Genomic DNA, 12712 nt, shown 5'->3' with positions numbered 1-12712 from the left:
ATTAAAACTCTAGCTGGCTGAATATGGCATTGCAAATGTCATAATGCAAGTTCGCCCCGATTGACAAGCTTTGCTGTCGGTTTAGTTCCACACCGAGAGTGTTGCTCGTGAATGTCAGTTGGAGCAAGTCACTGTGAACAACTCCGTAAACACTTTCGGTGAAAATGATGTGTATGAAAACATATGTACATATGTTCATATGTGCCTGAATGAAGTAAAAACGTGAACCGATTGAGTTTCTTTACAGCATCAGATTAACCCAAGTAGTGTTCTTAATGAATTGCACGCCTATAACTTGCTTAATACCTCGAAGAGTTATTTTCAAATCTATCTGTAGGGGATACATTTTTGAACTCAATCACATTGTGCAAAGCGTTATCACAGATAGTACAGAAATCAAGTGGGTTCCTACGTTGTATCGGGGTAGTCGACCTTTTATAGTACATCAATAAACGGTGGCTGCCATCTCTCCATCCGATATGACAGTCTTTTTCGGAGCAGGTGGGCCGGGTGAAGTCTAATGTTAGGACCGTTTTGTGGTCTTTAGGGTGTACCAGTGAATCCACGTTTCGTGTACGAGCCCGATTCGACTGAGTTGACAATAGCTGTCTTTTAGAATGTACAAGTCGAAAATCAATTTCCTTTTCGTTAATGCCGCCATTGATTGGGCTATGAGTCTAATTATGATTACTTTTTAATTTTTAAGCACTGCTGATATCAATTACTTTAGATTTCTGTTAATATCAGTGCGGCTACGGTCTTTTTTGATAAATAACATACATAAAGTTTAAAGTCAATATTAATCTGACCATACACATGGCATCGATAACATTCATATCAAGGGAAAGGGCAATTGTTTAGACGGCTCAGATTATTTATATACCATTTCACTTACAATCTTAGGACTTGCGGCTTTCTTCGTATTCTGTGTAATCTGTATTTCGATTCACATTAAAATGAAAGCTTCGAAGATGTGTTCACTCAGGAATGGTATTAGTGAATATTCAAAGCTTCAGGTGCTCTTCAGACACACTGTGCGATTATTTGAGCTCAAATGTGATTTCATTTGCGCATTACGCATCTTTAACATCGGCTAAGTTGATGCTGTGCAACGCGGCGATAGGATTTTATGATCTTGTGATTGGTGAGCCAGACAGCGTCGTTTATGCGCATACCGGTGCCCGCTTGCACGCTTTACTCACTGACCCAGTTAGAAGCGAAGTTGCAATTGAATGGAGTGGACACAAACATAGTTTTATCCACATACTGACGCTATATTGTTTTGTCTTCACTCCTTACGATGATGGTGTTAGTATTGTTTCGATGCAAGAAACAATGCGGTTTTTCAGCAACAATGCACTCAGCGGGAACGACCAATTGGAATTAGCCGAAGGCATTTATTGGTGGCTCCTGAGATACCGGTTCCGGTGCGTATGGTAATCTCAAGCGAGTTGCATTTGTCTCATAGTTAGTTGTCTATTGGTTGTGATAAAAGGAATTGTTCAGTGTCGAGATTGGCATTTGATCGCCGTGTATGGACTAGACTGGTGGCCAAGTTCGAGTTCGCAAAACAAACAAATCTACGAAACGAACAGTTGTTGTAGCAGCTTATCATATCGCGTGTGAAGTGTGAAGACACCGAAATTGTGCGCTTGTAGTATCCGGTGATTTTTATGATATTTGTGTATATGTGTATGTGCACGAAGACTTAGAATAATGTCCATGTCATCTAGACTCGCCTTTCCATTGGTGTTGTTAATACGAGCACTTCTGCTCAGTGCCAGTGACCATGTGGAAATAATATCTGAAGGTGAATCTAACAATGAAATCAACGGTAAACATTTTGGTTCAAATGCAAAGGATATATTGCATAATGTTATACCTCAGGGCGGGGCCAATCCATTGCCTACCTATGCCAAGGCTTTGGCTTACAATGGGAGCACAAAAGACAACGTAATACCGCACAGTGATGAATACTTGGACCGTAATCAGCGCCTTTGCTTCGAGAGACGAAGCTTGCTTTCCTGTATTAAATACAGGGCTTCGAAAATAATTTGGATGTTGGCTACCAACAAGCTTGGCTACTTCCCCAATGAGTACAGTCGTGCATTGGCGGAGGATCAACGTCGCGTACGCGTCATACAGTTAGGTGAACCGGCTGATATCATGGTTTTCGACGATGCTCGGAGTTTACAAGGTATGCAAAAACGTGTTAGAGCGACTGGTAGAGCGTGTACATATACCTATAGTATATACATATGTGTATACATAGTATATATATACGTAGAAGTTTCTAAGAGTTATGACTGCAGTTATTAGATTTATTAACATTTACGACGCATATAAAAGTTCTAAATAGCTTTCAAACTGGATATTTGGTTGTTAAAACATATTAAAGTATACATCTGTCGAGTTAGTTGTTGTAGACTAACAGCATAACTATCCGTTGATGAACCATGAGTTTTCGTAAAGGTTGGGTTAGGTTAGTCAGATAGGGTAATGATCCACGCATGGACCAGTTTTGGTCCTTTGCGATACCAAATGAATTCTGTTACGAAGTCCATGAAAAGTACTCATCCTTTAAGGTTTCAAGCTTAATGTGAATTTCAACTCCCTAACGATACCTTTTAAGTATCTTATACCGTTGGGTCGCCAAATGGGTAAAGAGTAGCATTGCCAATGCGAGACACCAACTTATCCTAAATGGATCAAATATAATGAATAAAATCGGTTCAGACAAGTGCAGCATGGAGAATATTTCAAAATTTTCCACAGTCGCTAAATACACCTTGTTAGACTAGGAATATATGTAAATGGCAATATTTGAACTTAATAGCTCCGCTTTGAATAATAAATTATTTGGTTTGGTTTGGTTAGTTTAAGTTATTTGTATTCGTGCATTCATCCACATCTACGATTATATTTCAGGTGATAGTGAGTTTGTGCGCATTGCGAAGTTTCTCAAACGTGCAGCCGAGACCTTTAGCCGCAATCATGCTGTACAAGTGAAGTTATCTAGCGAAACAGGTGCGCGCATTGTGGACTCCGAAGTTGGTAAGCCGTTCAGTCCACTTAATTTTCATATAACAAATGCGCTTTAAATATAGTTCTATGTTTCCGTAATTTATTAACGCAAAGATGGGCGTTCACGCCATGACCGCAAGCGCCGCAAATGGCTCGTCATACTGCCACTCATCATTCTGTTGAAAATCGCCCACCTTAAAATGAGCGTTGTGACTTTGCTGCTAGGCGTTCTTGGGCTGAATGTGCTGTTGGTGGGCGGCATGGGCTGGTTGATACACTATCTAAAATTCAAGACCTTGTGTAAAATACATCCGCATTTGGTGCAATCGCATTCGCACGTTTACGACTCCGATCCGGCTGGTAAGTGGCGAATCCACTGAACTGGGTCGAACAACTCGAACAATGTACACCGATATTTATGAACATATGCTTGCATAAAAACTGACAATTGTCAATTATGGTTCTCTTTTTATCTTGCCTTGCTTTTTATTTTGCTTGCACATAAACGGTTCACTCTGATGACGACACACGCGGACAGATTATTCCTCATTCATTGGCAGTAGCTTTCCTGGCTCCTATTATAGCGGCGCTGGTGGCGGTATTCATGAAGTTAACGGAAAAGATTGGGCCACAAGTAAGGCGTATAATGGCGGCAATTATTTAGACACCATCAGTAAGCGGCTGAAATAGCTCAAAGTGATGTTCTGGCGGTATTTGTTGAACATATGGCGAAGATATTATGTGCGCTACTATCGATTTTATGCACAGGTAACCGGAAATCTAGGGTAGACAAGTTGCTATTAGCTATTTGTTATTCATATTTATTCAATAGATGTGGGAAGTCAGATTAAGCTGAAGTCTTTTGTATAGTATAAATCAGTTTAACCGCTTTTGCAGTAGAGAGTATGTGTCTATATACTATATCCAGATTTTAATTTTAAATATATACATATATAGTTATGTGAGGTATATGGATTTAAAATTATTATGTTTAAATATATTCATAATATTGACGCCACTTTTTGTGTAATTTTGGTCTTTTTCAAAATTTCTATAATTTTATTTTTCTGAATCATGGTTCCTCTCACTTTATTATTAAGAGCCGATTTCTCCATCGAGACTACTGAAGCTTAGTAGCAATTAAATTACCAGATATTTTATATTAAACTTTCGTTTTTGATTGCTTCAAACCTCTATAATCTAACTTTATATCAACTTTAGCAAAGAAATATAACTGACTTTGCTTCTTTTCGTCTTCGGATGATTGTGAGCACATCCTCGAAATTTTACCTGAGAGTTTATTTTGAAAGTTCTTTGTTAAATACTGTAGGAAGTTAAGAATAAGGCAACTAAGAAGTTTGCTCAACCTTGACTTAAATTAGTCTTGATAAGGAAATGTAAAATCAAAAATGGCTAAACTGAGTTAAGTCCGTTTGAAGGAATCGGCCGTAACTTTTCCGGAGAAAGGCAGAGAGAAGACTTGAATTACGCGCATGTTCAAATAAAAAAATAACTAACTATGCAACTGCTAACACTAAAAATACTCTAAGTTGATGTTATATACCACCGATATTATCAAAACCTGTTATATCTTAATTGTTAACATTTCCTTATTGAACTCTTTTATTGAGATGTATTGTATTTCGAAAGCCATGTTATCTTTGAGGTTCAATATTGTTTTTTCGCATTCACAAATTTCTGATAATATTTCTTATATTTGCTTAAATAATTTATAAAATATAAAAATAAATAGCAAATTATTAAGTAATTTTAAGTAGTAAATTATTTATTACATTAAGTTTGTTAAAAGTTCTAACGCAACTTCACATTTGTCTGTGTAATTTCAAGTAAATTAAAATACAGTGAAAAAAAAGATTAATGTTTTATTATGTCATGAATACCCTTATATACCTTTTACAAGCAAAACAATTTTCCATACAATCACTTGGACCCGATCGTTTAGTTTGTACAGTAGCTATACGATATAGCGGTTCGATCTGAACAATATGCTCGGCGATTGTGTCATGTCCTCGAAAAATATTCCATGCAAAGTTTCATGAAGATATCATGTTAAATAAAATGTTGTCCATGCGAAAATTTGATTCTGATTGCTCAGTTTGTTTGACAGTTATATGATGTAGTGGTCCGGTATCGGCGGTTTGGAGAGAAAGTCGTGGGTAAAAGTTCAGTTCGATATCTCAAAAACGTAAGCATTGAGTACGGATTTTTTATTTCACGGTTCGAAAAGCTCGAAATATAACGAACAAGTTTTTATACATCCCTCTTCAAATAATAACTCTTATTTCCTCTTCTAGCCCTCGTTCCCTTGATCCACATGTCAAACAACTTCGCTGTAGATGCGATATAAAATTTATCCAATTGAATGTACTAAAATAATAAAAATTGTGGATATCTCAATATATATTGTTTGTCCAAAAAGTCTTGCGGTATTTTCGCTATTTGGCGCTGAAAGCGCGTAGTTCTAGTTTTATTCGTCGCATCGGGTCATGCTATATCTTTTTGGAAAGCTCATTTCACGTGCTAACACGTGTTTGATTGATTGTCGTTTCTTTTAAGTCGTTCGTGAGTTATAGGATCGCAAACATGGAGCAAAATAGAGAGAAAATACGGCATATTTTACGGTACTACTACGATAAAGGCAAAAATGCATCTCAAGCCGACAATAAAATTTGTGCAGTTTATGGACCCGATACAGTTTCCATTTCCACCGCACAACGATGGCTTCAACGTTTTCGTTCTGGTGTAGAGGTGGTCGAAGATGCGCCACGCTCCGGAAGGCCTGTCGTCGAAAATTGCGATAAAATCGTTGAATTGGTCAAAAGAGACCGGCATAGTAGCAGCCGTAGCATCGGTCAAGAGCTGGGCATGAGTCATGAAAAATTCATTTCAATTTCAAAAAAAAAAAAAAAAAAATCAATAAAAATACCGCAAGACTTTTTCGACAAAACATTATAACTATAACATGTTTCTATTCTAATTCCGTTCTATTCTACGGCACCTCTACTATGCCATTCAACTTGTTTTACGCCTGTGGTTTGTTCGATTCGTCTATATCCAAGCTTTAACTAGTTATTTTATTTCGCCCGTAAAGCAGTAAAATGTACGGTCCAATTTCATTTCAACTTAATATACATAAATATAAATGTGGGCTCTATAATACTATACAAAATGTCGCTAAGCAGCTATAATTAACGAGAAATCAACCGTTGATAATATAGTAGTATTAATTAATTGATAAAATATTATTATTAAAAGTTTAGTGCATCCCTTGATTTCACTTGGTTTTTTTTTTTCAATTAATAGTTACCGCTACTTTTATGGAATTATGGTCCATAATAAACTAGTTTGACACTCAGTTGTGGTCAAGTGCTGTGTGAAAGCCAAATTGGTCTCACATAAATTTAATTGCCACATATAAAAACCAATTTACCGGCAAATTGAGAAAAATTTCATGAAAACAATTTCCTTTCTCTCTCTCTCTACTTTGTTCAATGACTCATAACATACAATATTAGGAGGAAATTTTTAACAATTGGCTTTGGAATTGTATATTTCCTCTCCCGCACAGCAAAAACAAATCACAGGATGTGAATATGTGTTGATTTAGTTTTTGCTTTCCGACAGTGGCGGTGGCAGTGATGTTACGATTTAACTACATATGTACATACATATATCGTACACATGTACAAACAATTATGTATGTACACACGGTCTTATTTGATGTTTTGCCCACAATCACCGCCACAGGTAGTGCTGTTGTTATATGTACACAGTGTTTATTCTAGTTTCGAAGTGTCTTCATTGTTTTAATTGGGTACAACAAATTGTTTACAAATATTTGCACTGTGTTCACTTTTCTATTCGATTACACTGTACTACATAGCCCGATACCGTCTGGGCTCAAAATCACTATGTTCGCTAAGTTCCAAAAAATTCAAAAAATTTGCGAATTTCGTGCCTTGTTGTCAGTAAAACTGAAAATATTGTGCAGCATAGTGTTATTATTTTTTATCTTTATGGCCCTTACTACATACCAGCTATATTTTTTGGCGATTTCGACCGCGACAGGTGAATACGCACAAATTATTAAAGTGCTCTGTTGTTGAATATAAACAAAAAGTCATTTATCTTTTGAGCGCGCGTAAAGTATGAACGAAAAGCAAACAGCGTCTATTCAAATAAACATTTATTCGGCTAAAAATTGCTTTAAATTTGCCTCCATTTAGGCTCGAAACGCATACCAGCTTTACTAAATACATACATACATAAGTAGTTGCTTCGCGAGGATAATACCGTAGGTGCAAATATATCCCTTTGTAATTGCGCCAATATAATTAGTATATACCTGTAGGACACCTTACTAAGCTTATGTTAAAATCTTTTGCCTAATATTCGGCTGTCGTGCCAAGAAATGTAAACATCGCATAGAATAATGAGCTGAGTTGGGCGAAAGAAAAACAGGATATTTCAAATTAAACTAATTGGGATAAACATAGCGTTACTTACCGCACTCTAATGGGTTTAATATATGTACATATGACTATATCAAGCTGCTGCAGTATTAACCAGTAAGCCACCCTTTGACACCAGGGAGATGAAGTCGAGCGAATATATAGGCTATCAGTGCCTAAAACAGTAGTGGTAAGGAGAGAAGAAAGGAATACGAGCACCAAAATGTGGCAGCAGCGGTGGCTTTCCTCGTACAAAAGACGCTGGACAGACGGACTTTTACCGGGCATTCACTCGTGATTAGACATATGACATGGGGACCTAAATTACTTAGTGGACATGGGTGTTTTAGAAGCTATCTTTACAGATTCCACAATGACGCTAGTCCGAACTGTCGGACGTGTACAGATTATATATAAGACTCTGGCCATGTATTATTTTATTGTCCAGGCTCTTCAAATACAAAAGAAAATTACAAAGAAAATATTAATAAAATTTTATGCTTTCACTAACTCTAGCCTTTTTATACCATATCATGTCCGTAACTGAAAGTGCTTAATTTGAAGCGACGCGGCTTAATAGAGAACCTGAAATAGATGCTGCTGATATGTTTTCTAACACAGAAAAATTAGTAACTGGACAAATAAGTAATGTAACGTTCCGAAATCGAAGACAAAAAGCTGAGGAACGAAGATTTTAAGACGTGCTTTTCCAGAGATGTATTAGATGGATTTCAACTAAGTTTGCTGCTTCCAGAAAAAGGAAGTGCTTTAAAAACCACAGAAATGAAAAACTTATTGACTGCTTGATAGATATATTCAAAAGCTTCTTAGACCATGATAACGTCGTCCGACGTTTGAATGTGAACTTGATCATTGGCAGTGCCATTGGGGGCAGAAGCAAAAGTTAAAAAACAACAAATTACCGACTACTGCATTGAAAACGTTGAAGAGCTGCGTTGTAGACCTACATATATAATTCATAGTTTTCTTCGCATATTCTGCACACTTCCTGTGACGAATGCGAGATCAGAACGCTCTTGTTCGACACTTCACCGTATGAAAACGTGGTGTTGACATTGAAGTCACTGTATAAGAGAAGTTTTCGAAGGATCTCAAAACTTGGCCCACATCTCTTTGTTTCGTGAATTTTTCCTATTCAATATACGAACTGACTACAGTACTATTCATTGCAATAAAGTATAGTATGTCCGCACGACTACGATGTATAATGTGCTTTTCCAGTTTAGTAGGATTTGATATTAGAAGATCAGTTTTAAATTTTAACAAATTATTTGATATTAAAATCTTCATGTTACAAATAAATTTTTATTACCCACATTTTGTCGAAAACTTGTCCACTTCACATCATTCAATTATTACACATTTTGAGCAACTTAAACGGTTTACAGCCAAATCGAAAATCGGAAATCATTCTATAGGGCAAATAAGAAGGTCTTGACCAATTACATTAACTTTCAACATTGAGAAACAAATTTTCAAAAAGTGGGTGTGGCCCGGCTCCCTAATAAATTTATATATATATCTTACCATTTAAGCTACAACGACCAAATTCTTCTTCTTCTTCATTATTGGCGTAGACGCTGCTTACGAGGTTTCAGCCGAGTTTACAACAGCGCGCCAGTCGTTCTTTATTTTCGTTGTTTAGCGCCAATCGGAGATTCCAAGTGTAGCCAGGTCCTTCTCTATCTGCTCTTGCCAATGGAGTGGAGGTCTTATACTTCTTCTGCTTCCCGCGGTGGGTATTGCGTCGAATACTCTCAGAGCTGGAGTGTTTTCATCCATTCGGAAGACGTTCTGGAATGCTTTCATCCGACCATATTCCACAAAGAAGATGATGCATGCTCCTTATCAGTTCTTCGCCACCGTATGAATAGCTCGGTCGGCAATTCATTGGTCGCCGCCGTTTTGTTGTTCCTTAGGCGGGTAATTGCTATTTGAACTTCTTCGGGCAATGGAACGTCTGCTCCGTCGTCATCGATTTGGGAAAAACTTCAACCGTGAGTATAAAAATTAATAAAATCGGATGATAATCCCCAACGGTGCTGTTAAAAAGTACAAAACTGATGAATCAACAACTAAATACTCTAGAGATATTAAATTTTACCAACAAGATGACAAGGCTTTAATGAAACCGGGGACGGTGGGCGTGGCACTGTCTAATGTTAGGTAAAAGACATTGAGGACCTCGGCCGATGTCAACCAAATTCGATACGTAGCATTGTTTTAGCTTTAATATGTTCCAGTGCGAATGGGTGAAATCGGACTGCAACCACGCCCACTCCCCATATAACACAATTTTAAACTCCATCTGACTATTTTCTTTCCAGCGTACACATCAAGAAGCAAATAATATAAGGGATAAGACTTTGCAAGAATAATGCTTTTAGCGCATGCCCTTTTATGGCCAAAAATTGTCCAAATATAACCAAAACTGTCCAAGTCCATGGGTACCGAATATGTGGATCACAGAGCCTATAGCTGACTTTTTACGGAAAAGATCGGTCAATGTCTCAAACACTGTATTGAATATAAGTATTATTGAAATTCAGGAATAATCATTTCATGACAATGGTATATATGTGTGTCAAAAATGAGTAGAATCGTGTCAATACTTCCCTCACATAAACCTAATAAAGTTTTTTTTTCAATAAGAGCGCTACAAAAGTTTTTATTCCCTTATTACTGTGAAAGTTCATTCGTTGCCATTATGTATGGAACTCAATTTCTTTGGCGTGGCCATCACGGCCACGCTTGCAGAAGTCCAGACGCTGAATTTCACGTTCGATATTCGTACAAAGTTCATCAATCGTCGCTGGCTTGTTGGCATAGACCATAGACTTAACGCAGTCCCACATGAAATAGTCTAACGACGTCAAATCGCACGACCGAGGCGGCCTATTGACTGGGCCATTTCGTGAGATAACACACGTTCAACAAAATTGGTTTTCAATAAATCGATCTTGTTGCGCCGTCCAGTTGAAACCACATATTGTCAAAGTGCATATCTGATTCGGACCAAAAATATTCTCTTATCATTGAGCGGTAGCGATTCCCATTCACAGTGACGTGCCGGTCTTGATCATCACGGAAGAAGTACGGTCCCATGACGCCACCGACCCATAAATCGCCCCAAATTACAATTTTTTCGGGATGCAATGGGGACTCATTTTCATTTATATCCCAAATCGTTTTTGTTTTATTTAAAACAACTTTTGTAGCGCTCTTATGGAAAACCCGTTCTTAAAGTTAAGGCCATTGACTTCAAATTTCGCCTCGTGGCGCAAAAGTAATCCTCCTATCAGAAGATGCTATAAATTTTGCAATTGACCATAATAATTTATTAATGTCAATTTTCTTTTGACATTTGTGTAGCTGTTAGCTGCTGACCGCCAATCTCGTCTCACATACGCTCAAGCCATCTTTAATCACCATCAAGAGGAAGATGATTTTTCATCAAAAATAATCATGAGTGATGAGGCCCATTTCCATCTTAGCGGGTACGTAAATAAGCAAAATTTACGCTTCTGGGCATTAATCCGCGTGTAACCCACGAAGAGCCATTACACCCGCTCAAAGTCACTGCATGGTGTTTTCGCTGGAGGAGTCATCGGACTTTTTTTCTTCGAAGATGTCACGGGCCAAACGGTTACTGTGAGTGGTGAGCGCTACAGAGCAATGATCAACGAGTTATTTTTGCCGCAACTTGATGAATTGGGATTGGAAAACATGTGGTTCCAACAGGACGGTGCAACGGCACACACTGCACGTGCTACAACCGATATGCTGAAGGATACATTTCCCTGGCGTCTAATCTCCCGTTTTGGCGATTTGCACTGGCCAGCAAGATCGCCTGATTTGACCGCTTCAGACTTCTTTTTGTGGGGCTTTTTGAAGTCGCGGGTTTATGTCAACAAGCCTCAGACTCTGGCAGCTCTTAAAGACAATATCCGTCAAGAACGTGAGGACCTATCGCCAGAAGATGTGACCAAAGTATTGGAAAATGCCATAAAAACGGCTTAAATGACAATCAACTGTGGCGGCGGCCATTTACATGATATCATATTCTCGACTTGATGTAAAAAAATTTAAAATACAAAAAAAAAATAATCCTCAAGCAGAATCAAAGTTTTTCATTTCTTAAAAAAATTATAGCCAAAAAACATCGGAAGGTTATATAATATGTGACTTATCTACATGAAAATTAGGGAGCGAGTTTTACTGATAACAGTGCATCTTTATGCTTAAAATTGGGTGAAAACTTGACCTAGCCTAGCCATATAACAAACAAACATATATCGTTCGGGTGACTTTACTTCATATGATTGGTAATGGTATGTAAATACCGTTTAACAGTTAACATTTTATTAGTATATATGTATTCATGGTATGTAGTATTGGCAAAAATAGATAAAATCGGATCGATACTACCCCCAACTCCCATTTTCGGTTTTCTAACAAACCTTTGGTCGAATATGTCGGTCAGTGTATTAATTAACTATATATACATTATATGTATATATAGTATATTGGATTCCGCTCCTCTGATTAAGGTTTTGCACCTTAAGGCATTTCCCTCGCATTGCTTTTTGCAAGAGGATAAAATGTCCGGTTGTACCAGAACTTAGCACTTCCTTATTTGTTTTATTTTATATAATTATTTATTTCTAAAAATTATGAACCGTAAATGCCTCCATGCTCCACCACGCATATGCGAAATCTAATTAGAAAATTTTTCCAAGCGGCCTGAGGAGTGAAGCCTCAATTATCGATTTAATCTGCTTCAATTCAGTCAGATTTCTGAATTTTGTTTTTTACACTTCTTGCTTGTCATAACCAAATAAAAAAGGTCTGGTACAGTCAGGTACGTGACCTTGGGGGCCAGCGAAAGAGTAGAGTTTCTTGAAATTAATTTATTTTTACATTTTCGTTGGAGTTCCTCCATCTTGCTGAAACCAAACGCTATTGAAAGGGACCCGACTTTGGAGCAGTTCTAGGTAAAAGACCTATTCAACAACTCTAAATAACGATAATCATTAGTAGTTACTGCTGCACCGTTTTCTTCAAAGAAGTATGATCCAAAAATACACCTTTATGAAACTGCGTACCACCAGTGACTCCGGTTCCGTCTCGTGGTTTATTCATATACTGCAATTTTGCTTATTTACATTTCCGTTTAGATCAAAGTGGGCCTCATT

General features: G+C 37.5%; 1 protein-coding gene across 1 annotated transcript; it reads left to right on the top strand.

Annotated features, from left to right (window-relative positions):
* Nucleotides 1–1716: 1716 nt before the first annotated feature.
* On the top strand, nt 1717–3714 carry LOC126756394 (uncharacterized). The gene is made up of 4 exons (XM_050469447.1): nt 1717–2197; nt 2929–3054; nt 3139–3384; nt 3563–3714. The coding sequence occupies exons 1-4, from the start codon at nt 1717–1719 to the stop codon at nt 3712–3714; spliced, it is 1005 nt and encodes a 334-aa protein (XP_050325404.1).
* Nucleotides 3715–12712: the final 8998 nt, after the last annotated feature.

The sequence above is a fragment of the Bactrocera neohumeralis genome, chromosome 2, assembly GCF_024586455.1.
Source record: "Bactrocera neohumeralis isolate Rockhampton chromosome 2, APGP_CSIRO_Bneo_wtdbg2-racon-allhic-juicebox.fasta_v2, whole genome shotgun sequence".
In the NCBI taxonomy this organism is placed as follows: domain Eukaryota; kingdom Metazoa; phylum Arthropoda; class Insecta; order Diptera; family Tephritidae; genus Bactrocera; species Bactrocera neohumeralis.
This window is presented reverse-complemented; position numbering and strand designations above follow the sequence as displayed.